The sequence below is a fragment of the Anopheles coustani genome, chromosome 3, assembly GCF_943734705.1.
Source record: "Anopheles coustani chromosome 3, idAnoCousDA_361_x.2, whole genome shotgun sequence".
Taxonomy (NCBI): domain Eukaryota; kingdom Metazoa; phylum Arthropoda; class Insecta; order Diptera; family Culicidae; genus Anopheles; species Anopheles coustani.
The window spans coordinates 9176629-9204508 of NC_071288.1; the positions used below are offsets into that span (position 1 = coordinate 9176629).

Below are 27880 nucleotides of genomic sequence, written 5' to 3' on the forward strand. Positions count from 1 at the left end.
TATCACTAGTGTGGTCTCTTCTATATCGGCATTCTGACGGACCCTGGGTTATTACACCTTCTGGTACCGACGACCCAACATCTAACTCGGGTTGTCTCAGATGAAAACGAACTAATTGAGAGCGAAAAAAGCGGTAAGTTTTCTTCCCCATGCCGTAATGGAATGCTGGAGCCAATTTGCGGCCAACTCCAGCCATATCGAGAGATAGGAAAAAGGAAAGACATAGTGCCTTAGAACGCCATCTGGCAAGTCGAACGCTTCTGGCACAAAGAAGCAAGGCAGAAATCTGGCACTTCAGCACCGCAAGCGGCATGTAAGGGGGTGGACTTGTGGGTGGCTAATAAATTTTTATTTCCAACCAACTTGAACTTGACTTGCCGCGGAGCGAGTTCCCGCGCGTGAATACGTGCGAGTTGAAAAAGTTGGTAGCGTAAAGAAAAAAAAAACAACTTGTGATCCAATTCGGCAGCTCATTTTGTGGAGCATAGAGGCAAGAAAAGGCAAGTTCTTAACTCCTTCTTCGGAAACTTCGGAAACGCCGAGCGCAAGTAAATGATAATTCCGTCATCGCGTCGGTGGCAAGTGGCATAAAGTGCGCCAGGCGTGTTGGGCCATGATTACGCAAATAAGACAATGTGGCAAGTGTGGATAGATTTACTCTCGATACAATATTGCACTTAATTTATTCTAAACCAGTCCTCACAGCAACTGGTTGTTTTTTTTTTGTGGTCCCCAAGTGCTGCCGGCGTGCTTAAGTTACAATATGTACTTTTTCTTTTGATATGAATCGCTTTACAGGGATTGATTTTAATTGATCGTTTCGTTTAGAACCACTTATTATTCACGCATTAACACGTTGAATGTCACACCACCTAATTGCGGGTGTAGCATAGAATTGCCCTCATAAACCCTTAACACAGATAAGTGGGCTTATTTTGTTTGGCTTTGTTTTCGAAAACAGCCTGTATGAAAAAAAGTACAACCAAATTTTAACAAAAAAGATTGTACCAAAACTGAACTAAACCTAAGCAACATGACAGTCAACGTGTTAACAGTTTGTCAATGACCCCCATATTGTATTGAAACTAATATTGTATAGCACGAATATAGAATAGGCTATATTATTCTTATGATTTTGTTTGAAAGATTGTTCTATTTGTTTTTAGTTTGAAATCAAGTCGTGGTATCCGTTTTATAAACGAATTTTATCCAAACTTATTGTAGTTGGACGTCAAAGCGAGTTTGTAAATCTTTTAATTGCACAAAACGCTCGGTAGCAATTTGTTGTTTCAGAATATTTTAATACATTTAATGCTGATTGTTTGCACAATGTATGCATAAAAAATCACATAGACAGCTCTTTGCATCCGGTGTTTGCACATATCGTTGCTTCCTTAATTCATATTCAAACACTCCCATTCAAACGCACCAAAGATGTAGTCACGATTTTATCATCCAACAAAATCGGAACAAACATCTCCAAAACCTGTCGTAAAATAGACACCTCTCCTGGCGTTAAGCAAACACGTCCATCTTCGGTGGCATGATGCAATCGACTTACATTCCACGGTCCCACACGTACCACTATCACCACTATCTTTGCTGCTTCACCATTACCCCCGCCCTCAATGGACCAGCCGTCTTTACTGGTCACTTTAATTAGGAATCTATCATTCATATTGCGCCCGTCGAAGATTCGAGTGTTTATCGAAGCTGATGTGCGTTCAGACTCGGAAAATAAGTGGCCGTTCGTCGCAAATCGCGTACAGAAAAGAACGCCAGAGGATGAAACAAAACCAATATGAAACACCCATCTCATATCGAAGGTAAATATAATCTCTGCGGACCGTCAATTTTACGACCAATCAATAGTCGAACGGTCAACACCAGCAGTGCGCTGCTGGCTGTGAATTTGACATCGGATATTCTAGCCCTCGCGACCCCAATTAGTGACGAGTCCGAGCGTGAGTGAAGACATGCAGCTCTGCGCCTAGCACGGTCACGACAGGGCGACACCACACGGGCACATGTTATGATGGCGCAAATATTTACCGGTTCGCGCTATTTGCACGCGGGCGCGCTTTTCTTCCGCTCGCGCCCCAAGATTTTCGCACCATCTCCGGTTTGCAGCGTGCGTTCATCGCCGTCATTAACGCTGTCGAGGTACCGCAGCCGGTGTCATTAGCGGAAGCGCTGACGGCTCTCGGTAGCGGATCCAACCGTCGTGCGGGCGTGTAGCGACTTAAACTCTGCTGACCTCGCGGCCATAAAAATGCACACGGCAGGCAAAACACTTCTGCGGTGCAGAAGATGAGATCGTTCATTTCGATTGCGATGTTTACCACGAAGGTAAGCGAACTCAGGTGCTAGTGACCCCCTCCACCCGGTCTCGAAGTGGTCGTCGGATCAGCTGGCTTTGGCTTGTAGTCGAACCAGCGTGCCTTCCTCTCCTTTGGAAGAGCTCATCCAAAGCTCCAACCGGGCAAAAACCGGTCCGGTACCAGACGAGATGTTGTTTACAGACGCTTTTAGCTAAACCTTGACATTCGGCAACCGGTACTACAGCCAGTATCTGCTGGAGCCTCCACACTTGACGGGGATCCTTAAGGAAAGAGGGAGAGATAGAAGAACTGGCCACACAAACAGCCCAGTCGCCATATCTGATCGTACGCAATGACATAATCATCTGCTTTGAAGTAAGCCAAAATTCTAATCCTCAGCAGCTCTAGGGTCGAAGTGATCATGCGGGGATCGTCACCAATTGGACAAATTTAGCCGGTTCAGACCTCGACCGGAGCGGCTTCCAATTGATTATTCCAAGATTTACAATCCACGCTAACCGGTTACGGTGTATCGAAAGTGGCCGCAACAGGTTGTTGGGCTTGTAATGTTGGCTATTTACTTAATTTCGCTTTTGGGGTCCGTCGCCGGGGATCAACGTCTTAGGAAAACATTTATCATAAATCAGGCTTTTGGGGAGCCGGTTGTGCGATGGGCTTCTTAGTCTCGGTCTGCGAGGATGCTTCGGTTTAGTATCAATACAATAATAAAATGGTTGAAAAAGTGTGATTGTTAAACACCGGCCAACCAAATGAATGTTTTGTACATCCCCAAGTTGGTAAAGACGCTTAAGAGATTGGATTCTTTAAGACTAGGCGTGGGAGAAATTTGAAATCTCGTTGGTTATTTTTGGAGCGCAGGAATATTTTGATCGCTGTCATTTGTTTCAATCAAATGCAAATGTCCATCGCACCATACGAAGAGGAAATTGAATATCTGATTTTCAACATAAATTGCTAACAGATAGTGAATCTTTTCATTTTTGACTTTTCAACCATTTTTCATTTAATTTCGGCCAGAAATTAATCCGCTACAAAATGTCTGCTGATTGGTATGCTATTTGTTACTTGACACCAAACTCCCTTTATCGCTCATCAGCATGAGTCAATACGAATTTCAAGGTCCTCGCCGAGTAAACTCCGAGCTGAAGATGAAACTGAAGGGCGTGGACCCGTGGCCCTTCCGCGCCTCGTGTGGAAACTGATAAATATTTCGACACCAAAACACACTGAGCACACTGCGTTTACAAATCGTTGCCCTTCAAAACGGAGCTAGCCGGTTGAACAGGTCTTGGAGATCGGCGATGGAAATAGCTTGAGTACATTAGAACTGTGGCCGGTTTGGGATGTAGGGTGTAAATATTTTGTGGAGAAAAAAAAACCAGGAGGCACTTTGGTGCCGTCTTTGATGTTGTTTTGAAAATCCAATTTTCCTGCATCCTATTTTTAATATCTTTGGTGTCAAACAATGTGATAGGTCTGGTGTTTTGATATTTGGTATATCGAAAGGTATAAAACGCTGAATGAGGTCGCTAGAGGTTCGCCATTTGTAAAAGGCCAACCCGCATCAACCAGAATTCAATAACAAGATTTTACGGCAAAATATGACTTGAGATTTCTTGAGCACAAAGTTCAACCTAGAAGTGACCAAAGTATCATAAAACGCGCGCTTTAGTAATAGAGGATCATAGAACGAGAACCTACGAGCAATATTCTACGGAATGTCGACGGTCAGCAGAACCAAACACCCACGGTACAACTTAATAGACACGATGATGTAAAACGATAAAACACCACCCAGGCATGCCGTTGGGACTCATCATTACATCACGGTGATGATGGATGACAGTTGGGTACGAGAAATAAAATGTCCAGCCAACTCAACACAGATAGACGTTTCCTTTCGAAATGAACCACCGGCCAAGGGACGCGACAGTATATGACATCAGCGACTCAATTATCCACAAATAGACATTAAGAAGCGAAAATGGTTGGGCGTGTGAAATCGAATACGTCATTCTGTAAGGATGGTCTCAATGATACATTGTGGTGGACAGTTTCCTTGGGAGCCCTCGCGATCCTCGGGTTGTACTTTGGGCTCGACTCCGGGGCGGTCTGGGTAGAGGATTAAGTTGTGCACCCCTTTTGGACAGCCCAGTTTAGTCTTAATTATATCCCATTTGAATGCTGAGTCAGCGGAGTGTGCGCGCGCGTGACTGCATGTGTAATGACCTACCATCATGAGCCGTGGACAATTCTGAAGCAGTCAATGATAATAAATTACGGAAATCAAGTGGCACTTTGCATTCTGCTGCGTCCGTCCTGTTCCCCTAATGCGGGATCTAGACATCATCGGAATGACATAACGATCGCAGTCGTGAAAGTGAAACCATGGGTGGTGCGTTGTAAGACGATTCCTAGGCACTGTAGGTCGAATGCCAGCTGTCAAAATGTAGCTGCGTGCGTTCTGAAACTATCTAATTAAAACGAGAGTTAGACATACGCCTTTCTGTCATAAACCGGTGAATAGCTCGAGCTTGCTCGCCACTGATCGTAAACCGAGGATCTTCGAGCATGAACTAGATCGCGTCTACGAGGGTAAAGGTGCGTCTAGGGAGACGTCATAAACATCAAACGATCCGAAGAATGGTCGAATCATTTGCATCGAGGTAATCAACGTCGTGTCGAGCTACCATTACCACCTTTCATCATCATCATTTGCGTTTGGGGAAGTGGAGCTGTGTAGGGGTTTGGAAGATACGTATGAATAGGTTCGATTGTACCGGCCGATGCGGGGAAATGTAGGTCCCGCTGGAAGCGGAACAACCGGTCTAAAAGTCAACACGCACGTTAGATGCAGCCGACCGTGCTGGCGGGTGGCGACTTGGCCCATCTGAGGTCTGTGGTTTTTCCTGGTCGCTCGTGCATCCTGTGTTCCGGTGCGTAGCCCTGTGGTCGCATCTTCACACGCGGTTTCCCGGTTAGGGCGTAGAAACAGTCATCGTTAGGGATCTATTTTTAGCGCTCCGATGCGTCCTAAATATGTGTCTGGGAATGTTTTACTTGCCCCAAAACGAACTGGTAGCGAGGGTGTGTTGTCTTTTACACAATTTTTCTTCAGTCGGAGTTTGAGTAATGGGTTCCGAATGTCTACAAGCTGCTCGATGCACCTACTCTGCCTGGCGGCATTACAATTCAGGCATTCCAGGAATGTTATTGGACTCACGTGAAACATGGAAACTGCTAGATCTGAGTTCCTCCCTTAGGCCCTTGAAACCGTGGATTGTATGCTCACTTCTGGAACACTTTGTCTCAATTCAACACTGACAAACTGCTCGCTTCCGGTGCCGCACTAAACGACCGGATTCCAACGCTTTACGGTGCGTGGATCTCGCGGCTAAAGGCGGGATACGTTTGATAATGCGAAGGAGGACAAGAGACTTAATCGACAAGATGATATCATTCCACTTGGCATCGTCGACTGTTGTCATACGATTTCATTAGCGCCTGGTGGCGTATATCCGCACACGCGAGCCCCTATCATAAACTTCGTTTCGAGCGAGGAAAATCTCGCTCTCGTGTCAATTTACTCGAGCACCGCGTGCTTTTATTTATCCGAGGTGGCGGAGCCGGAGCAAAATGTGTCCACAGTTCGGGGAGGTTCTGTTTGCAAGTCCAATTTGCATGTTCTCTGCAGACTTTCCTGCGGAGGATGCTCGAGATGCTAATGATGATGTAGCTTGGCGATCGTCCCACGATCGTCGGTAGATCCGTTCCACGACACAAACGATTCCATTCTAATCCACCCGGATCAGTCGGAGAAAAGGCGGGACAAAACGTTTCCAATAGCTGATTCTGCTGAAATACTTCCTGTAAGACATATGTTAGTGAAGTCAAAGTCGACCAGACCCGTATTTACAATGATTGACCACTTCAACTCGGCCAATTAAGGCATGAGTTACACTTTCCGAGCGTTTGCACCACAAATTGATTGATGATTGGGAATGATTACGCCGTTAAATGTTTAATACGATTGATTGGCTTTAATTCTGGCGTAACTTTTTGTTCACAACTTTGTAGCGACACTCCTTTCGATAGAACTTGGTTGCTTGTTTTCAAAAAAGACAGTGCTGCTTTTTTCTAACCCTTACTGTATATACGCTGCTAGTCTTATGTGCAGTACTACGTTTCTCTAGTGCGCCCTTAGTTCGTCTTTTGACCCGACCCCGTGTCCATGTCGATGCTTTTTACCGTTGCGCAACACCGATCTCACTGGTAATGCTTCCTCAAATGCAGATCGTAAAAAAGTACAGCTGTTTCTTGAGCTCGTCTACCGCTTCTCGTTGTGATTGTATAGCGCCCACTCCTGTCTCGTCGCATCCCGCTTCGCGGAGGATTGTTTGGCGGACTCGAATGGAATTTAAAGTACGCCTAGCGCCATCAGTGGTTTTGCTGTTGTGCTAGTCTTGGAAGTGGATACCCGTTTATGCTTCGAGAAGCTTTAATTTATGTGCTGCTAATGGTCCGGAGCTTGAAATGGTCTTAAACCAGTCCATAAGTGTCGCGTGTTGCCGCCCCGAAGCGTGTATTCTGTCAAATGTTTCTTGCTTCCCCCTTTTCAACATCTTTTAAGACTTACATACTCCTCAAATGTAGAAGCGATGAATAAAAGTTAGAACAACAATACAGAATTTGTTTTATCTACTTGATTTGCATTCATAACAAAATACTTACAAAGAATAAAATATCCTAAGCATATGAAAAATATTTTTGTTATGTAGTTTGTAGCTTTGAAGAAGTACCATCAATATTCTAGTACAAATAATGTTTTCCTTTGGTTATTTTGCTTCAAAATAAGAACACCCTCATAACGTTCCTCACTCCAGTATCCATCTTCTTGCCTATTGTTGGCTCGATCCACTTCTCAATTGCTCCATTAACGCGTTGTTCACATCCAGGCACTAGACTGGGTGGCAAAAAAACTGAGAAAATACCACAGACGAGTAACATTAATGACCCGCAAAAGACCACAGCACGCCTTTCCGTGGACAGTCTCAGAAAAAAAAACTGTAAGAAAGTAGATAAAATGGGGAAAACTCATCCAGGAGTACAGCGCGGTGGTGTAAAAACTCATCAACGGTCACTTTTCCGAACCTAGCTTTTTGTCCTTCCGTTGTGTGGTGTGCCAGAGAGTTGACCATTCCCTCGCGGGATCCAATTGCAGCAGGTGGGAGGAGGAACGTCGACTCCACAGGAACTTATACGTGTTCATGTTTACAAAATGGTCTACCCTCATCAGGCGTCGGATTATTTTTATTTTTCAATGAAAATCCTGCAGCCGTGAAGCAACAGGGGATATTAACACGTTTGTTTTTGTGTTGATAACAAAGTGAGATATACTGAAAACAACATTCTACCTGTTTTAGTAGATCAATTGATTTTAAAAAGGAAAGCAATCCTATATACTCATGACCTAAAATATCAGAGTTCATAAATGTTAGCTCCTATTTGGCTGGAACACACTTTTCATAAAGGCTTTACACTAACTGGATCCGAAAAGCTCTTCTTCAAGCGAAGGGAACGAAGTTGTTTATCATCGGAAATCAGAACATCTTTCCTACGCCACCGCGAAGGCACTAGCGCGTTTATAAACGAGCTGGAAAAACGAAGACAAAACCCGCTGATTGGAAAGGGAAATGCTGGCCAACCTTTGCTTTCCGTTCTGGGGGTTGTTTCTGGCTCCTGCCCAGCCTGGCCGGTGTGGATCGTTTCGCCCACTTTGTTTCACATTACTGAGGTTGCCCTTTTTCGGGGGGGCCCTTAATACTTCGTTTTTTTTTTCGTCTCACTTCCTTCGAGCCAGCACACGACCGGCAGCGAGTCAAATAAACGGGCGAAAAATGAGCGCGTCGTGATGCGAGCGGTTAAAATTGCTGTCGCGTGCTTGGAATATTTGATTAAACTTGTCTTTTTACTTGCTTTCGCCGGGTTGGGGGAGGGTTCCGTGGTTTTGTGGGCGTTGGTAGATTGGGCAGAATCACGGTGGCGGGGTGGCGGGAAAAGCACGCGAAAAGTACCGAAGTGCCGGTGCACAAGTATCCGTCAAAGTAGGGTCTTTCAACTTTGGCATGGCTTCGAATGGGATTTGTTACGCTGGCCACGGGGCTGCGTCTTGGTTGGCGTTCAATGTTCCTGTGGTGGACCGGAAAGTCAGTGGAGCCTTTGATTGCTATTTTCGGACTACGCTACGGGCACGTTTTGAAGCTGGTGTGGCATGGGCCACCAAGCGGTTTGTGCATTTGCACCAGACTTGAAGCGCCAAGAGGAGAAGATGCCGAAGATGGCACCTTTCATAGTTTCAATCGATCGATTTTGCTTGGGTTTAATAATTTTATAAAAACTAGGAGGCACAAATTAAACCATGTCAAATATTTTATCATAAGAAATCATAGATTTCTAAAACGAATTGAATTTCGAAAAGAATTGTGTGCTAGAAAATTTACATAGAAAAATTAATAAACCAAACAATTATTAAATGATTAAACGATTTCTCGAATCGTTGATTTTAGAACAGGATTAAATATAACAATGGTATTCAAATTTTTATTTAAAAAAAAAAAAATCTTGAAGATCGTGAAAGCTTGGTTAAAATGATAAAAACAGCGTACTGATTCCACTCGTTTTACAGTACAACGTAAGACCAACAAGATTACATAAAACGAAAAGAAATCCTCATGGATTGTTAATTAATTATTATTGATTTAATTGATAGTTGGGTACTCCAAAGAAGCCAACCAATGGTACCTATCGCGAACCAACTGAACAACCGGTCGATAAACATATCGACCGATATAATGACAGTAATGGCGGAATGGTATCGCAACGCATCAAATTTATCAACCCGTAAAAACGCGTGTACAATTGCCATGGCTACCGTACAAATCGTGGGGAAAAAATCAAGCAGTTGTTAAAAAAGTCTTTAATTTGCATCGCGAACGAAACATTTTTTTTATATCGACCGATATATTTAACTACTGCCTCAACCCATCCGATATACTGAAAAGAGCTGTTGACCGTGGAAAAATTTATTTAAAAAAATGTAAAAATGTTATTTTGTGTTAATTTTTCGCTACTTATTATTTTTTAACCACTTTAGCCCATCAAAAAATGTATTTTTCTGGTGAATTTTTTTTTGTCCAAGTCCAGACCAATTTTCATTTTATAGAGATGTCGGATCGAGTTGAAATTTTCAGTGAAGATACTTGAAGGTGTTTCCCAAAATATTGTATAACTTTTATAATTTCAAAAATTCATTAAGTATATTAATTTGAGGTTCCAAAGAATTTCAACGATATAAAAAAATGAGTATTTTTCTTTTGTACAGTTATGCATTGTGTTCCCTGTTCTTATAAATTCACGTATTTTGTTTTTTTTCCTGCATTAGCGCCCGTATCGTGGAAGGAGACACCGTTTTCGCAATTTCCGTTCACTTCCTCTTGCCAAGAACATCTCTAACTGTTACACCACTTCGCCTAAGACAAAGTTTTGTGATTGCCCAGTATTTTTCATTTGGGGCGAAACTGTGGGAAATTTGGTTTTGGTACAAAATGAATCTTATTGGCCCTGTACCACTCTAAGACAACCTTAGAATAATGGCAGGTCAAAAACTTGGTAGAAAAAAGTACGCGAATGTATAAGAAAGAAATAGAAAAATAGAAATATTCGTTGCTTAATCATCCATGGTTTTAAAGGGTAAGCAGAGTCCCCTAAACATCAATAGAAAAATCATTAATATTGGGTACAAGAATGTCATATGTAAATAGACAAACCCAACAGCTTCATCGTTCGATCACCACTGTTTCATTTTTCTTCTAAGTATAAAGATATTGGGCTTGTATTGTATTATCTACAAATAGGATCATTTGCCTGTGGTCACATATCTAGAAGATCATTACCAATCAGCATTTTATAAAGAAGTGTTAAATTTAATATTTTTTTTTTTTTTTTTGTTAATGAAGTTGAAAAAGGAACATGTAAACACAGTGGCAACGATTGTTGAGCCAATACGCTTACGTTTTATCCGATAATTCAAGCGGATCAAAATGCTTCTACAATCGCCTATCTCCTCTTCATTCTCCGCATCATTTAAAAAGAATAATGAATTTATCATTCTAATGTTTTGGATGCTTCACGAACTAAAATGCTTCTCGATACGATAGAAGTCGCATCAATTGTAACGTTGTTACAAGTAAACAAACTCTAGGTTTCCATAGTAATTTGACAGACGGAGAAACTACTCGATAGGTATTTTTATGGGTTGTTATAATTTTACCGACTGCTCAGTTGAATACATTCGCGATACCAATTCGAGTAGATAAATTTATCGGTCGATATAATCAAGCGGGTTGGTAAATTTTATCGACTGCTTTCGCGATAGGTACCAATGGTTTAGAAACGAAATAGCCTTTCAGTTTATTTTCTCACGTGGATAATATGTCGTTTTTCTTCTTTCTATTTTAACAGAATACCAACGACAGCGACTTGGTGTTCGAGGACGACGGATCAACAGCCAAGGCCGCTTTAGAACTCGCGAAACCGCTTCTACTGGATGACACAGACCGCGAGCGAGGTCAGCCGCTAGTATCGGCAGTCGGTACAGACTTCGAGGACTCCGCCGAACCGTGGGGCGACAAAGTGTTTGCTCGTGTCATTGACGACGACGTCAATGATGAGGACGAATTCGACGACGACAGCGAAGGTGATGGCGAGGAAGCGGAGGAGGAGGAGGAGGACGAATCGGCCAACGATGTCGCGCTGCCGGCCAACGACGGGGAAGAAGGGCAGGGCTGGCTGATGCGCAGCATGAAGCGTATCAAGCGAAGCCTCGATAGTCTGTTCACCGAACCCGCGCCGCCGGAGGAGCATCCAGAAAAGAAGGGCAAGAAAAAGGCTTCCCAGAAGCCTCGCAAGCCGAAGGACAAGAAGAAGAAGAAAGAGCAGCACCAGCAGGAGCGACGATTGACGGGCGAACATCGGGAAGTTGATCAGCCAACGCTGACCCCCGGTCGAACCGGCAATCTTCCGGTGGCGACACCGAACGCGATTCCAACGTACGCGAGCGGCAAATCGAACCGGATGGGTGTGAACCGTCCAAAGAGGCAGCACACCCAGGATGGCCTGGAAGATATCGAAGGTTCCGGCGGTTATTCCGGCGATGGACCCGACGACCAGCTAGACCGGTCAGATGCCACCTGTAAGCTAACCATCGGATCGTTACGCCTCTGTTCCAATTACTTCATGAGATTTGTTTATTGTTTTGCAGATAAAATGAACATCTCATTCGCCCAGCCGTACAATCAAATTAAGTCTGACTTCACCAAATTCGCGGAGGTGCAGCAACTGATCAAGCAACTGGTTGACAATGCGCTGTTAGTCAATTCCGGCGTGCTCCTGGACGATTTAGTGTAAGTTTTTCCGAACGAGTTAACCTCGTTGTGGTTTTTCGTTGGTGCCTGTTGGGACTTGGAGGATGAGGGAGGTGGATTTCCCTACCAGCCATAGCTTCGGGTGGAGATAGGGAATTCAATGGGCCAGAGCGAGATGGTGATATTCTTGTCTCTTTTACACCAACGCAGAAATTCCCCCGTCCCGCCACTGCCAGAAATCTCTCCTTACCGCGCCCATCTGTTGCCGCGGCGGCTGATCCGAACTGAAAAATCGAGGTTTGTGCATCAAAGTGCGCATGCGCAATGCAATTCGGTACGAAGTTTAAATGCCCTGCGCGATCGGGTCTTCGAAGACCCAGCGCGAGCGATCGAAAACCCAGCGCGAGCAATCGTAGACCAGTCGAATACCCAGCGCGGTCGAATACGGACGTACGGGTACCCGTACGAGTATACCCAGCGCGAGCGGTCATTCATGCATACGTACGCAGCGCAAGCGATCGCTAAATGAAGAGCAAAAACCGAAACGCGGTGGCCATATGAATTCGCTCCGCGAGAGGTTTAAATGGCTAGAGCGGGTTGAGCGCGAACGATGCATTCCCATACAGTCCATACAAACGACTACGCAGTAGATATATATTGGGCCTTTAGCACACCGTTCTCAACAAAGAGCGACGGTCTTGCGGTAGGTGCGCAGAGGCCGGAGTGGAAACAACGCGGTTCAATTCCGCGTAACAGCTCGAGACATGAGAATGTGTAGAAGGAAGAGAAGAGAAAAAGAGCGAGGGCCCCGAAAGGGGCCACCATTTTTCGTTTTTGCCGCGGCAACTTCGGTTTTGCTTCGGAAATTTCCAACCAAATCTTTCTGAATATTCGTGTCCCGATTTGGCCACAATTTGGCTGGCTTTACTTCGTGCAGTGTTTCGGGGGTTGTTGATTCCGTTTTTTTTTATAAGCTGCCGGCCGAACAACGGCCGAGCTAAGCCGAACGCAAAGTGCCGAACTGGCAAGATGAACCTTTCGCCCCACGTGGACGCGCATTGCGTGCAATGTTGCATGCAGCGCGTAAAAGCTTTTACCGGATCGGATTGTACGATTCGAGATTAGTTCATCCGACTCTCTTTCGTTTCGTATTTGTGCCCACTCTCTCCGCCGTCACATTCAGTCAGATGGGGAGGGGGAGGGGGGTTTACGTGGGTTCAATTTGAAGAAGTTGGCGCGCGTATTTTAAACACGTGTGCCCTTGCATTGCAACCAAGACCAATAACTCCTTTCTAGATGGTGAACAATTTGGTACCGAAATGTGTTCAATTGTGAGATAAAAACTGTAAAATTGTTATTTGTACTATATAACATATTGTCCATTTTGTTTTTCTCTTTCAGAGCCTACCCCGGGAACGAGGAGCTGACCCTCGTCAAAGCAGAGTTGACAGAAGTCCCCAAAGAGTTTCCTGTTGACTATATAAAGGCACAGCTCCGGAAGCGACTCCAGGAGGGCGGTACTTTGCTGAGACCCGATGGCCTGGAGCTGAAGCTGGACGACGGTAATGTTGGGGCTGTCAAGAGGATGGATTTGACTGTTGCTATCTTTTTCTTGTAGCGTGTGCTTGAATGCAACGGAACCCTTAGCAACTTCCCGTATTTCGGTGAAGATTTTCCGAACGCGAGCGAGGACATTTCAACTTTGTAATAATTGTTGGTAGATTGGGCGACACGAATCGCGTCCGCACAGCACTGTTTGATGCCTTCGAAATCTTTTGCAACCCCCGTTTGAAACCCACTCCTTCACAGCCTACTAATTGCACTGCTCCCCTTCCGAAACATTCCGTGTTCGATTTTCCGTTTCGCAAACGCAGGGATTCTTGACCCACTCGATGAGGACCGGGACGACGATTACGCCACTGACAACGAACTGGGCAATAGTGCCGAAACTGTAACCAATCGAGGACCACCAAAGCCGCCATTGCAAGAACCACCACGGACGCCGGTCCACGAACCAGCGCGGACGCCTGAGCAAGATCGATCTGGCGAAACTACGGATTTATGTCGCGGGGATGACAAGATTCCGTGCGGCAAAACGTCGGTTTTCATTTGCGAGGTACAACGGTGCGATGGCACGAGCGACTGTCCCAACGGCGAAGACGAGACGGCGGAGGCGTGCGGTAGTTGATTTTGTATTATTGCTCCTATTTTCCAATTGCGGGTTATTTATGTTTTCTGTTTTTTCCGTTTGTTGTGTTCATTCGCTGGTTTTTCCTTTGGTCTTTCACCCATGTTCATTGTTTCGCTTTTCTCTGCGTTTGCTTCATTTATGTTTTGACTTACAGCAACGCTGTTTATAAACATGCCTTTTGTTTTGTCTTTTACATAAACTTGTGCTTCGCCTCATATTTGTTTCCATCGACTTTAGGGATCATTGACTACTTTCATTATACAAAATCATAACAGCTTTAAAATAATACAGTTGAGAAGATTTATGTAAATTTTTTAGAAAGATCAAACGTAATTGTAAGCTTCATTCATTTGCCTAAATTATTTTTGAAAAAAAAAATGCACAAGTTTGCAAATCTCATGTCATGTTTACAATTTATCATTGGCTACTTTCATGCGTTTCATTGAAAATTGATTTCATAATCACAATTTATTTTACATACATTTCCGTTAACTTAAACCCCTCTGCAGCCTGATCAAAATTTTGAAAAAAGTGTTAGTCCTCAGTAATTTATTAGTTAGTATTTCCACTCCGTACAAGTAATGTAAATCCACAATAGTATGCTCAATTTATATTTTTCCACAAGAAATACTCAATTTATATTTTTCCACAAGACAAGGGACGTTCAATACAACGATTTAGATCAATTTTTTAATGCTTAGAGTATTCTTAGAATTGAACACAAAAGAAATTCACACAAGAGATTTAAGAGTTAGTAGTGATGATAAATAAATTGTATATCTTTTTAGTTAGGGGTGCATTAAAAATTGAGGGAAGATATAACGACCTTGATTTCCTGTTTGCAATCTAGGTTGATCAGGCTGTATGTTATTTCGTAGCTACATTGACTTATTTTATTTATTTTGTCTTCATTTGTTTGTTGTGTGAGTCTGTGTGTTTATATTCGTAAAACTTTTCGCTAAGGATCGTGGATCAGCCGTTAACCCCCATTCATGGTGAAGTAATCGCCGGTTGCTGCGCCCTCGTTTGTACGTGATTTGTTCGGAGAAATTTTCCTTTTTATTTCCGAAAGCTCACAGACGTCAGAAGCTTCGGAGTAGTGAGGATAATTTTGAAAACAAGGGACAGTTTTTTTGTATTAAACCATACTCCTTAACATTGGGAATCATTCAATTTAATGCTTATAAACAGTAAATATCATGTCTAGTTTCAACGTCTTCGGATAACTTTTCTACAACATCTTTTAATGATTTTTTTATGTTTGCTTTCACTCAACAGGAGGGTTGGTGTGTGGACCTCATCAGTTCAAGTGCGATTCGAAGTGCATAAGCTTGACTCAGAAATGTGATCGTGTGCTGGACTGTACCGATGGGACGGACGAAGAGGGTTGCCCAGTGGGTGAGTAATTTTTATTTTCTTTTATTAATTCTACTGCTTGAAAGATGTTAGAAGAAGCTTTGAAACACTGAATGTACATTGCTACTTTAATTCGTGAGTTGTATCGCAGACCCTGTAAAAGCGAACAGGATATCCTTACGGGAAATAATTCAATTGTGAGGTTTGTTAAAGTATCATTTTTCAACCGCCCAATTTTGCGATGGAACAAACGCTAGTAAGAGCATAGCGAAATCTTTCGATTAAAAGTGGAACACTGTGTTGATAGCCCATTCCATGTTTGTGTTACACGCGGCCACAAAAAGTTGTACATGGTCTGCTTCCACTTTTCGAGCAAGAGATTCGTGAGCGTCCGCTTCGGATGCTGTACATGGCAAAAACCGGAATGAACGGCAACTCGTTAGCGTAGCGGTAGTAAAAAAGGACACAGGACGGAGTGACCGAAGTTCATCTGCGAACGAAACGTTCTACCCGACACGATCCATGCCCCTTGCCATGCTCGGGTGCGCAAAATGTTGACGCCCCATTTTACGGCGCCCTTTTCGGGGTGGCTCCACTTGATGGTGGTGCGTTGGTCTTTTCGTTGCCTTTTCCGGGAATACATGCTGTTATCATTTGTCTGCATGAATGTCTCAAGACGGGAAGAAAGAGAGAGAGAGAGAGAGAGAGAGAGAGAGAGAGAGAGAGAGAAAGAGGGAAAGCGAAAGACAGAGGCTCTGGGGTTGCCTTGCTTTGTAGGAAGGAAAACGCATAATTCTAGGGCATCCTACCACTCGCCGCGAATCGAAGTCTCTCGAGCGGGCTTTCCTGGGCGCCTGTGTGTGTGTGAGTGCGTTTCTATCGGTCGATTACATCGTCAAGAACCGCTTTCCCTTTCTCCCGGCCACACTACACCCTTCCCTAAGGATCATCCGTCTTCGCCTACCCGCTCCAGAGTCGGGTCGGAGTCTGGAACGTCCTTAAAGACGAACTCGGGTCGACCGCCCGCCGAGCGACTAATGTACATTCCCGTCCCGAGGGTTAAATGTTGCCTCGGAAATGGAATGACTTTTCCACTCAAGGCCTTCGCGAGGGTTAGGTCGGTTTACACCCGCACTTTTCCACCACGTGGAACGCCTTTCAGAGCGCGAGTTTTTCATTCGGCTCGAAATCGAAAAGCATTGCGCTCGAACGACTACGATTGCACTGGCGTTTTGGGTGTTGAATTAATTTGCGCTCGAATGTTGTAAATCAAAATCGTCCTCCACCGTGTGGATTGGTGAGCAGCATGAAGTAAACGGTTTATATCATTTTACTGCAACCGGTCGACGGAGTGCAAGTTATCCGGTTCTTTCGGTGGGGTTTTTGTGGATCATTTTTTTTTTGTTATCAACATGGCGTTCCGAGCATTCCCATAAATGTTATGTGTTTTTCGTTCTTACTTTTTTCTATGAAAAATGAACATCATAACGTTGACCTTTGAGCATCGAACACGTTCGCTTAAAAAGGTTGAAATGAGGAACCCAAACGTTAGGTTTTCTATATGTTCTTCAGCAGGATTTGCAAAGATCGTTTCTTTGTTGCCCAAAATCCTTGCATCATATTTTGATTTGAAATTGTCTAAATATAAAGGCTATACCACCATCATCGTTTTCGGTGGGAATCTTTTTCGTTCCCGACATTAAATTCCTGCTGGGCCACAAATCCCTTTCTTCCACTCTGAGAGAAGGATATTGTATATGTTCGCTAGTTCATTGATAACAAAAAATGGAACTAAACGGGACGCAGGAAATTCAACCCCATCGCTCATGCCGTTAGGATGTGAAAGAGTCCCTGGCAAGAGCTCTCTTTCTCTGGTCTCCAACTTCCCGTGAGAAGAAAAAACGTAACGGATCAGATTTCGCACCGAATTTGGATTACTGGTAACGAGTTTGGCACTGCAAAGCTAATCAAAATAGGCACTCGAGATGCAAATTCAACTAGAGCTACACACGGGATGCATTTCCACTTTCTACTTTTCCGTTTTAGTTTGGAGCACTCTGTGCAATCAAGTGTGGAGTTTGCTTTTCAGAATATTTTACACTTTGTTTGTAACACATGTAACACATGTGTTGCTGCACCAACGAGGTGTTTAAGTTAGTTAAGGCTTAGTTAAGAAATAAGCCCACCTTTGGATAACTGTAACATTTCGGTAACCGGTACGATCGTTGATCCAAATAAAGAACCTTTCCGAGAGGGACGCGACGTACCGGAAACCAAATGCCCAAACAAGTTAAATTCGATTTCGCAAATAGAAGTTAATTTCGATGGCTGCCGCCGTGCTGCACCGTGCTGCATCAGCGAGTTAAATGCCGTTCCGGGCGACCCGTTGGCGCGTATTGCTGCGTCAATACAACCCACGGCGCACCAAGTGTTCGGCCAGCGCGCGTTGCTGCGTCGGCAGCCCTCGATCGTTGGCAGGCCGGCTTACTGCCCTACTTATCAATAATCGATACACCCTACGGTGCGCCAAGTGTCCGGCCGACGCGCGTTGCTTCGTCAGCAGCCCTCCGTCAACGGCCGGCCGGCTCGTTGCTCTACTTTTAAAATCGTAAACAAATGCGATTTTGGGTATATAATGGTAAGAAATTTTAGAATAAACCAGTGTTAAGTTGAAACTCAGACGATTCACTTCGTAGTTTATTTTTGACCGCTACACTCACTGCCATATCCGAAAAGCTTGAAGCGCCCAGTCCCCCCTTTCGAAGCATAGGCCTCCTCTATACGCAGAGGCAACTAGCTTGGAAGGTAATAGGGATCCAGGGACTTCAGCCATTAGCCGGCAGCAATTAATTTCACTTTCTCTCAGTTGCTCACCCTAACCAAGCTAGGAGGTCTTCCTTCGCGGGACCTGCTTGGTTAGACGTGAAGTAACATTGGTGGCTCCAGAGAGGACATTCACGAAAAGTCTCCTCAAACGTTTGAATTCTTGCTTGGGTAACCAGGACCAAGAAGAATCATATCAGCAAGCTCTCTGTCGATCAGAATCGTCAGAGAGATAAAAAGAGTGAAGCTTAGGCATCGGGAAAAAACCCAGTAGCTTGACTACGCCTTTTCAAAGCCACTCAGTAAAGATGTCGACCGCGACCAAGATGTCACGACGACCGAGCAAGTATTTTGTGGACAATAAGAATGGGAATTGTCGGTTGTGCGACAAACCCGATCCGAGCGATTCGCACATGGTCCAGTGTGACGAGTGCGATCGATGGTTCCATTTGACTTGCGCGAAGCTAACAAAGTTGCCAACAGCAGAAGAAGAATTTATGTGCATCAAGTGCAGCGCCGACCGAGCCAAAGCGCAAGATGAAGCAGGACCATCGGGAGGAGAAAAAGGCGATAGAAAGGAGAAGAAAGCTAAAACCGCCGAACCGGAAGTTACCACCATAGCCGAGCTGGTAGCAGCATTGACCGTTGGTAACAAGGTCAGCACAAATCACTTACTTCGAATGTCGCTTAACGACCTACCCTACTTCGATGGCAATCCGAGAGATTGGCCTGCATTCGACAAAGCCTTCAGGGAAACCACAGAGGCAGCTAATTTCAACGACTTAGAAAATATGAATCGACTGCAGAGATGCCTGAGAGGCGACGCCCTGAGGAACGTCAAGGCACTTTTCTTCGATCCCGAGAATGTCGACATTATAATCGAACGCTTAAGAACTCTTTTTGGTAGATCAGAGCAAGTCTACCAAGAACTCTTAAGAGAGGTTCAAAGGAAGGCGGATCCAAACCGGATACCAGATTTAAGCATCGCACTGGAGAATTTAGTGGCGAACATAAAAACGCTGAACAAACCTTCCTACCTTAGCGACCACCGACTCATCAACGAACTTGCCAGCAAATTGCCACAAGACAAGCAGCTGAAGTGGCTTAGAATAACGGATGAATTGGAAGAACAAAGAGAGATGCCGACATTAGAACACTTCAGCACCTGGCTAGCGAACATCGCGAGTGAACTTCGTCGCCTACCCAAAGCGATCGACCGAAAACCATTGCATCTACATGACACTACGAAGCCATCAAAGAATGCAAGTCCAAAACAAGAACGCTACACCACTCCAAACGACTGGCATCGAGGTTGTCCAAACTGTAACGGCAATCACAATCTTCTGAATTGCGATCAATTCAAAAACAAGACGCCAGAAGAAAGGTACGAAGTAATAAAAAGGGAGAAACTCTGCTCGAGCTGCCTTCGATCCAACGGGCACGATGTAAACACATGTTGGTTTGCCAGAGAATGCGGTATCAACGGGTGCCAAGAAAAACATCACCGTATGATACACCTCACGACCGTGCAAAATGTACCAATAAACTACCACGACATCGGCCAGAGTCCAACAAACGTATACGTTGGAGTTCATATTGAAGCAAAACCGGAGTATAGGAAACCTCCTACGTTTAAAAAGCTAGAACGTGAAAAGTCAGAGAAGACAGCTATGCCTCAAGAAAACATTATGAGCACGTTTTCATCACCAAAATGTGAAAACTTCAGAAAGAAGGAAGCATGCCAACACTGCAGTGGACTTCATGTGCTCACACAGTGCGAAGAATTCTGCAAACTTCCCGCAGAGCAAAGACACGATGTTGCGATTAGACATCGCCTGTGCCTTTCATGTCTCCTGACCGACGATCATCGTATGCGGCACTGTAAAGTATCTAAAGAATGTTCCAGAGAATTCTGTAACAGACGACATCATCCGCTAATGCATTGTAGCTCATCTAAGGAAAAGCCGTTGAGTAATCAAAAAGAAGACAAGCTGAATGAAAATCATACAAAGGAATGCTTCAATATTCGAACCGAAAAGGTTAAAATTCCTCATGAAGGAAAACAGCAGCGAAACGTTTTGGTAGACAACGCATGCAACGCAACAGCAGAACGTCCCAAAGAGAATCGAACTAAGAGCGAACCACGTATTAATGAAAAGAAAAAGAAACAAAAAGACTATGAAAATCATGTAATACGATTTGAGAACTTCGTCAAAACGTCAGTCTCAAGATTCAAAATGGATAGTGCCGAAATGATAGATGCAATGGATAAGTTCTTGCTCACTTATCGAACTACGCCGAATCAACCACATGAATCATCATTGGTAGTAGACAACCAGATAAAGAGTATACAGCATCCGCCGCAGACTATCCCATCAAGTATAACATCTAGCAGAGCTTCAGTATGTACAACTAAGCACAATATTCAGCGAAAAAATTCTTCGGCTGAGCAACTCAACAATCTACACTGCGCAGATCAACTGCAGGATGAACCCGCCAAAGCTACAAGACAACCAAGCAGCCATGACAAATCTAAGACGACCGTCAAATGTCTTGATGCACCATCCAGCAACGTGCCAGTTGTCAAAACACAAGTCGCCCCGGATGGACAACTACGATCGGTGGAAGTTAAAACAGCCAGCACCACCCCCAAACGCCCAGTCGTCAAGGTTGCAGTCGTGGATTTAGAGCAAAAGGAGCACCTTCTTCTACACTCTATATCCACCCCGGCACCGCCTAAGCGACCCAATGAAACCGCCCAACCCCTACCAGAAGAACCGTCGGCCAAGAAAATAGTAAAACGCGCCATTAACATTGCGCCATGCAACTGGGCTCAAAAATTGCTCCTGACACTCCTAATACTCGGTGTCGGGATCATGGAAGCCGTCAACATTCAACCGGCGAACGAAGGCGGAATCTTCTTCAATCATCTAGGCAGCTGCTTAGTTCAACGAGGAATTCTACAAAGACGCATACCGCTGGACATCGTCCCCAGGGACGATATAGGTCACATGCATCAACTCCGTTTCGAGCTGCGATCGTTGTACACAAATTTCGCCAGTAAAAGTCAATTACCGGACGACACGCTGAAGGAGGCCGTCACAATGGTAAATATACAAAGTAGAGCCGCGGAAAGGGAGATACGTTTTACCTCTCGTGTAAGGAGAGTCGGAGGTATTCTAGGGTTTCTAAAAGATTTACTGGTAGGTGGAAGTGACGTAGAAAAAGAACTCGATGAAATGCAAACCGCAGAAGAAATTAAATACAAGAGAATACTAAGTACTGTCACAATGGTTAACGAAAGGTCTAAAGAATTAGCACAAAAGTTTAAGGATAAAAGCGATAAGTTGTTATCACACATAAAGCAAGCCAATTCAGAACAACAAGATATTTCGATAAAATTACACATTGTAGAGCTGACCTTGCTAGCCCATCAAGTAATCAATAATATTGCTGAAAAATATAGGTTGCTTAGAACCAGTCCTATACAAAAAGAAGAGCTAGAAATACTGTATGACCGAATAGAGAAAGAACTACCAGAAACCGTCCGCATAGTTCGAACACATCCCTCATTTTCCATTGAAGAAGGAGAGAAATCTCTGACTATTTTAGTAACAACAATATTAGTAGAAACTATTCCCTTCGAGGTATTCCAAGCCTATCCCGTTCCAGACAGAGTAAGGGACTCGATCATAACGATTAAAAAAACGAAAATAGCCATAAATGATCATTGGGCTCACTTCTATCCATCTTACCTAATCGAACTGAATCAAACCCATTTCATTGTAAACCATCCAATAATTGAAAAACGAATAGATTGCTTGTCAGGAAAAATACTCTCAGTAAATGAATCAACGAACTGTACTACAAGAAAATTGGAAACACCATATACAAAATTGATTCACATGAAAGAAGCAAATTCCGTGCTTTACTACACAGACAACATTAAAAGTATCAGATTACATTGCAATAGTACAGATATAGCACTTAGCAGCTACGCGGCAATTGTGGAATTGGAAGATAACTGCGTTATTGAATCAGCCAATGAGACTATAAAGGCCGATATTTCATTTAGGAAAATAACAAAATCCTACTTTAAGAAGCATGAAGAAACTCAAGAACCAGAGGTCATCGAAAACACGGAAACAAAGGTCCCAAGCATCTTCGTACTCCACGTCACATTGGTACAAATCGTCATTGGTACAATCATAATAATATTAGTTGTAGCTATCATGACGATCATAATGTGCGCACAGGGAAAATGTATCATTAAAAAGCTAGAAGCCATGGAAGCAAAACAAGAAGAAAAAACAGAAATGACCGAGTTCTTTAACAAACCTCGATTCGGGCCAAAATATAGAGGTAATTCACCGAGTTGAATTACGAGGGGGAGAATGTTGCTGCACCAACGAGGTGTTTAAGTTAGTTAAGGCTTAGTTAAGAAATAAGCCCACCTTTGGATAACTGTAACATTTCGGTAACCGGTACGATCGTTGATCCAAATAAAGAACCTTTCCGAGAGGGACGCGACGTACCGGAAACCAAATGCCCAAACAAGTTAAATTCGATTTCGCAAATAGAAGTTAATTTCGATGGCTGCCGCCGTGCTGCACCGTGCTGCATCAGCGAGTTAAATGCCGTTCCGGGCGACCCGTTGGCGCGTATTGCTGCGTCAATACAACCCACGGCGCACCAAGTGTTCGGCCAGCGCGCGTTGCTGCGTCGGCAGCCCTCGATCGTTGGCAGGCCGGCTTACTGCCCTACTTATCAATAATCGATACACCCTACGGTGCGCCAAGTGTCCGGCCGACGCGCGTTGCTTCGTCAGCAGCCCTCCGTCAACGGCCGGCCGGCTCGTTGCTCTACTTTTAAAATCGTAAACAAATGCGATTTTGGGTATATAATGGTAAGAAATTTTAGAATAAACCAGTGTTAAGTTGAAACTCAGACGATTCACTTCGTAGTTTATTTTTGACCGCTACACTCACTGCCATATCCGAAAAGCTTGAAGCGCCCAGTCCCCCCTTTCGAAGCATAGGCCTCCTCTATACGCAGAGGCAACTAGCTTGGAAGGTAATAGGGATCCAGGGACTTCAGCCATTAGCCGGCAGCAATTAATTTCACTTTCTCTCAGTTGCTCACCCTAACCAAGCTAGGAGGTCTTCCTTCGCGGGACCTGCTTGGTTAGACGTGAAGTAACAACATGTCTGCTTCGAAACGTCCTGCACTCACGAGAGTTGAGTGAGTTGGTGTTGGATTTTTTCCACATGAAAATTGTCCATCAAAAATACTACCATCACGTGACCAACCGGTTGATCGTTTGCTGCAATTCGATCCTGAACCCATCATGGTTGGTGATAGTGTTTTTTTTTTCAATTTTGTTTTAAACATATTTTAAGCATTTCCTTTGCTAGATAGTGTTTGTGTGGGTGGCATAAAATAGAAGAAAAATGTAGAGCTACGCGGATATCACACGAGCTGGGAAAAGGGTGTCAATTTAAAATTCTTCTTGAAGTGCCTCTCGGACGCGAGCCCACGTCATACTCGGAAAGGTGTATGATGACATCGGTGTTTGAGCTCGTGCCGTAAATCCATCGACGGGCGAAATTTGGACAGTTTTGAGGCGCAAGGTAGGTGCAGGATGGTGTCGACGTTGGTTTGAAATATGTTCTGCACGAGGGGAGAATGTTACGCTCGTTCGACTCTTTTTCCCTGAAGCTCCCGGGAGATATCTCGTTTAGGCTTTGAGTAAGGTCTGCCAAGGTGAGCCAGAAGTGGGTGAAAAAAAAGTTAAAACTGAAATTGAGCTGAGGAAAAATGCGGTTGGAGGGGGCAAAGTGCAAAATGCGCGTCGTGCGAAAAAGGAAAAACTCTACACGAGAGAAAAAAAACCGTCCAAGCATAGTCGAAAGATTCATAGATCAAACATGCGGCATTGACAAACATACAGGCATACATGACCACCTCAACCAAGACAGATGGCTTCAAATGGATTTCCCGGGTGTGTGATACGATCGTGGCGGTATTTTTTCCCCCATTCACCCAATTTCTTCCTCCAACGACGATTCCATTTTCCGGGATGTACAGATTCTAACGCTCATCGTACCAGCGGCTGTATGCAAATGCAAAGTGCAATATGCATAACGTTAATTGGTCGAATGTAATTACGAGTAGCGATGCCGATGCTTCAACGGTCGGTGCCCTTCTTTGCCAGTCGGCTTAATCGCCAAAGGAGCCAGGAGTGCGAGCCACTTCAAGCTCACCCGCTTGCGGAGGGAAAGGCATGAAAGTGAAACTATTTTAAGTCATTGCCCAGCTGAGCCCGAGAAAAGCCGGTTGGGGATAGTGGGAAATTAGAATCGTACTGCGAAAAAGTGCTACCGGCGTATCGAAGCATTCAATCGCCGCTTGTACAAAATAGCTCGCGTCTTACGTCCGGGCCGGAACGGATGTTGTGCGTCATTGAAGAAAGTTGAACCGTGGCGATGATATTCCTGATAAAAGCCGTTGCTTAAAGCGCCAACGAGATGCAAAAGGCAGCAGAATGACAATCACGACCGGTTACGTTTTAGAAGATGGATACGCGGAACATTTCATAACCGATGTTTGTTCTTGGGAATCGATAACACCATAAGAGTCATTCTGTCAATGGGACAACATTGGACATTTCTCCGGCCCTAGCTGGGAAGTACTTGCGGCTTCTTCAAGGGTTATATTGATCAATCTCTATCGCTTTCTTTAAAAGGCAATGATGTTCAAAACTGATTACGACTATCCATCTCTTTAACCAACCACTTCTTTATTCTTGTACTCCGGATGCTGAACATTTTATCTAGAGCGTCGGTATATTTTCCTATTGAGTAAAGAACCACCTTTATTGCAGTACAGTTTAACTATGTTTTCTTCCAAAAACATTTAAAATTTGACCTTTAAACCCTCCCATATCTAATCAAATATACCAAAGTACGGTCACGGAGCCAAGTTCATAATTCCACCTCTCACGAATGTTCACTTAAACCTCGGAAGGTGCGAAACTGGGATAAGCATTGCTGTTTCTCGTGTGACTTTCTGTTTATCTAGGTTCATACTTTTGACTTCCCCTCCCAGGAGTGATGAAAAACATAAACCTAATTATTAGTCCCTCACTTCATCCTATTCTCAATTGTTTTATTTCCTTCCGCTTCTTTTTGTTTGATGTTGTCATTTAAAACCCTCTTCAATATGGTGTGTTTGCGAAATGAAAATTGCTTTAGGACGTAAATGTTCTTCGCTCAGTTTCAACAATGAAAAGCTCTTGTTTAGTATTCTAACTCACAAATGGTTTCAGTAAGGTTTCTTTCGATTCTCTCGCGTTGTTGAATGAAATATTGATTGATTTTCATTGAGCCAATATTTCCAAACATTTGCCAGAGCTGTTAAATGCTTTTACTTTCAAATCATGCGTACAATACAAACACCATTGATTAAAGAGCTAAGTCTGATCAAACATAAAATGCTAGAAGCTCTCTTCCAGTTCCATCGTTGCGATGGAAACCCCTAGTATGAACTCGTGGCCAAAAGTTATGCATCACTATCAGTGCAGATTGTTGATTAATTTTTATCCACCGTGCCCGTTTCACATTTCATCCGACGGCTGGGCTACGGGAAACTTACGTCGGGAAATATCTCGGCAAACTGACCTTGGTCAAGATGGAATGGTAATTTTCTCTTGAGGAAAACTTACTACTTATAGGCCTTCATTCGCATCATGAACGTAGTTTTGAATTCGTTGTTCTTGAATCCTACGATACGTTTATATATTTTAATCCAATTAAAAATGAATGGCCTTTCCATGGACAATGGAACTGATGGATAACTTTAGATTATAATTGAGCAACATATAAATTAATTGAATCGAAGAAAACGGTAGGCTAATAATCTACGTCCCAAGCGTGCCTGTAAATATGTCAACGATAAAACAGCGTAAAACTGAGCGAGTACCAAGTAGATTACCCGGTGTGGAAAACAAATGGATCATATCGTGGATGGAAAATCTGCACACCCTGCCCCTTAACCACCTCCGGGGTCAAGGAAAAGCCAATCTGCTTCCATCACGACAGGTCGGCCAAAAACATAAACTCACTCGCTCGCGTGGAATCCGTTTGGCAAGTTTGTCAGCCGAGTTGGTTCGGCAAATTGGTGAGCAACGGTGGCAATCGGCCGCTTTTAAAAACTCGTTGCCTGTTGAGATACATGCAGATAGCCCGGGAGCACAGTTTGGTTTGTTGTACCGGTTATCCGGTTCTTTTATCCGGCGATTTCAGCCCAGTTGCGTGACTTCCCATGTTTATGGTGAGCCGCACACAAACTTCGGCAATCGGCAGAATTTTGGGCGCTTTACGTCAGGAGAACGAAGTGCTTGCTGGTTCTTCCTCCTCCTGCAGGGTCCACAGAAAGTTTTTGCCAGCAATTCTTGAGCGGTCTTAAGCGACTACGGCGGCGGTGCGCCAAACTTATTGGCGAAAACTATATTACTGACTTTTGGCACAATCCAAAACAAACAAAAAGCGACATTAAACGAAACGCCGCAAGAGATGGGAAAGGGGTCCGGTGGATGGCTACCATTAGGAAAAATTGGCAAACGGAAAAAAGTTTTCACATTAAATTGTGGGCACAATATTTCTCATTTTCAAATTGGCACGCAATTGTCATGAAAGAGCAGTTTTGAATCGATATGAAAATGAATACTTAAGATTGAACTCAACGATAGGGTTCTTTACGATTCCTTCATTGTGCCTAGTAACACTGAGTTTTATCCTCTCAAAAAATACTACCCATACACGCCTGAATAAAAGTTTGTTTCATTGTAATTCTCTGAATTCATTTTACAGCTGCTTGCGCCATCGCTAGAGCGCACATGTTTATGTTCTACACGTGCTTCGTAGACAACATTCCACTAGAAATTATTAAATGTTTCTTTCAACGGGCTAAGCCGAATTGCAACACCACACCATTCCGGGTGGCGTCTATGCATCAATTCCTAGGATTAAGATGAATGGATGACTGAAGCATGGAGAGATGCACGGTGTCGGTTTGCAGTTTGCAACAGTTGAAGCCGAGCTTGTTGCTGACGAAGCTCCAACGATTGGCAGCATCTACATTGCTTCGGCCATGCTCGCAATCAAGAAAAAATAGAACTTCTATTCCGTGCTTTAATCATTCTATTTGAGTAAAGTGCTGTGAAGGGATAAAATCTTAGTTTTATTTTTGCAATCTTCTTGGTTATAAGATGTTGTTCATTTAATTAACGTTTCACGTCTAATGTTGTTATCTGTTATTCCACAACATAGTTACAAAATCGTGGTGTTTTGCATGGTTTGCACTTTCAGAGAGATAAACTTCTATTTTAATTCCTCCCACTCTGAAAGTGCCTCTTGTCTTGCCGTGGGTCCATTGACATTGCGGGCGTATATGTTGCTGCCTTCGTACGCTGTTGCTAGTATGCCCGCCATATGCCGCATTCTATTTACATGGAACCACACGATTCGACGATCGTGGAATTGGTGGGATCGTTCACTGGGCGGTATATTATTTTTAAACTGCTTACCCTATCGTTCCGGAATGTCCCTTCTGTTTCGAACGAGACGCCTCGTAGACCCCGGGTTCGAGTGAAGGTACGGCTAGCCAACCGGTCGCGAACCTCGGGTGCTGCTGGGTGCGTCTGATTGATATGGCGCGTTGCCGTGACTTGGCGGACGCACGCGGTA

At 44.0% G+C, this 27880-nt stretch overlaps 1 protein-coding gene across 1 annotated transcript in view; it reads left to right on the top strand.

Moving 5' to 3' along the window:
• Window positions 1-27880, top strand: part of LOC131260641 (basement membrane-specific heparan sulfate proteoglycan core protein) — a 102744-nt gene that overhangs the window by 21993 nt on the left and 52871 nt on the right. Inside the window, exons 2-6 of the mRNA XM_058262413.1 lie at window positions 10863-11592; window positions 11662-11803; window positions 13166-13326; window positions 13639-13947; window positions 15237-15357. Of these exons, the coding sequence (XP_058118396.1) occupies window positions 10863-11592; window positions 11662-11803; window positions 13166-13326; window positions 13639-13947; window positions 15237-15357 (1463 nt within the window). The remainder of the gene's footprint in view (window positions 1-10862; window positions 11593-11661; window positions 11804-13165; window positions 13327-13638; window positions 13948-15236; window positions 15358-27880) is intronic.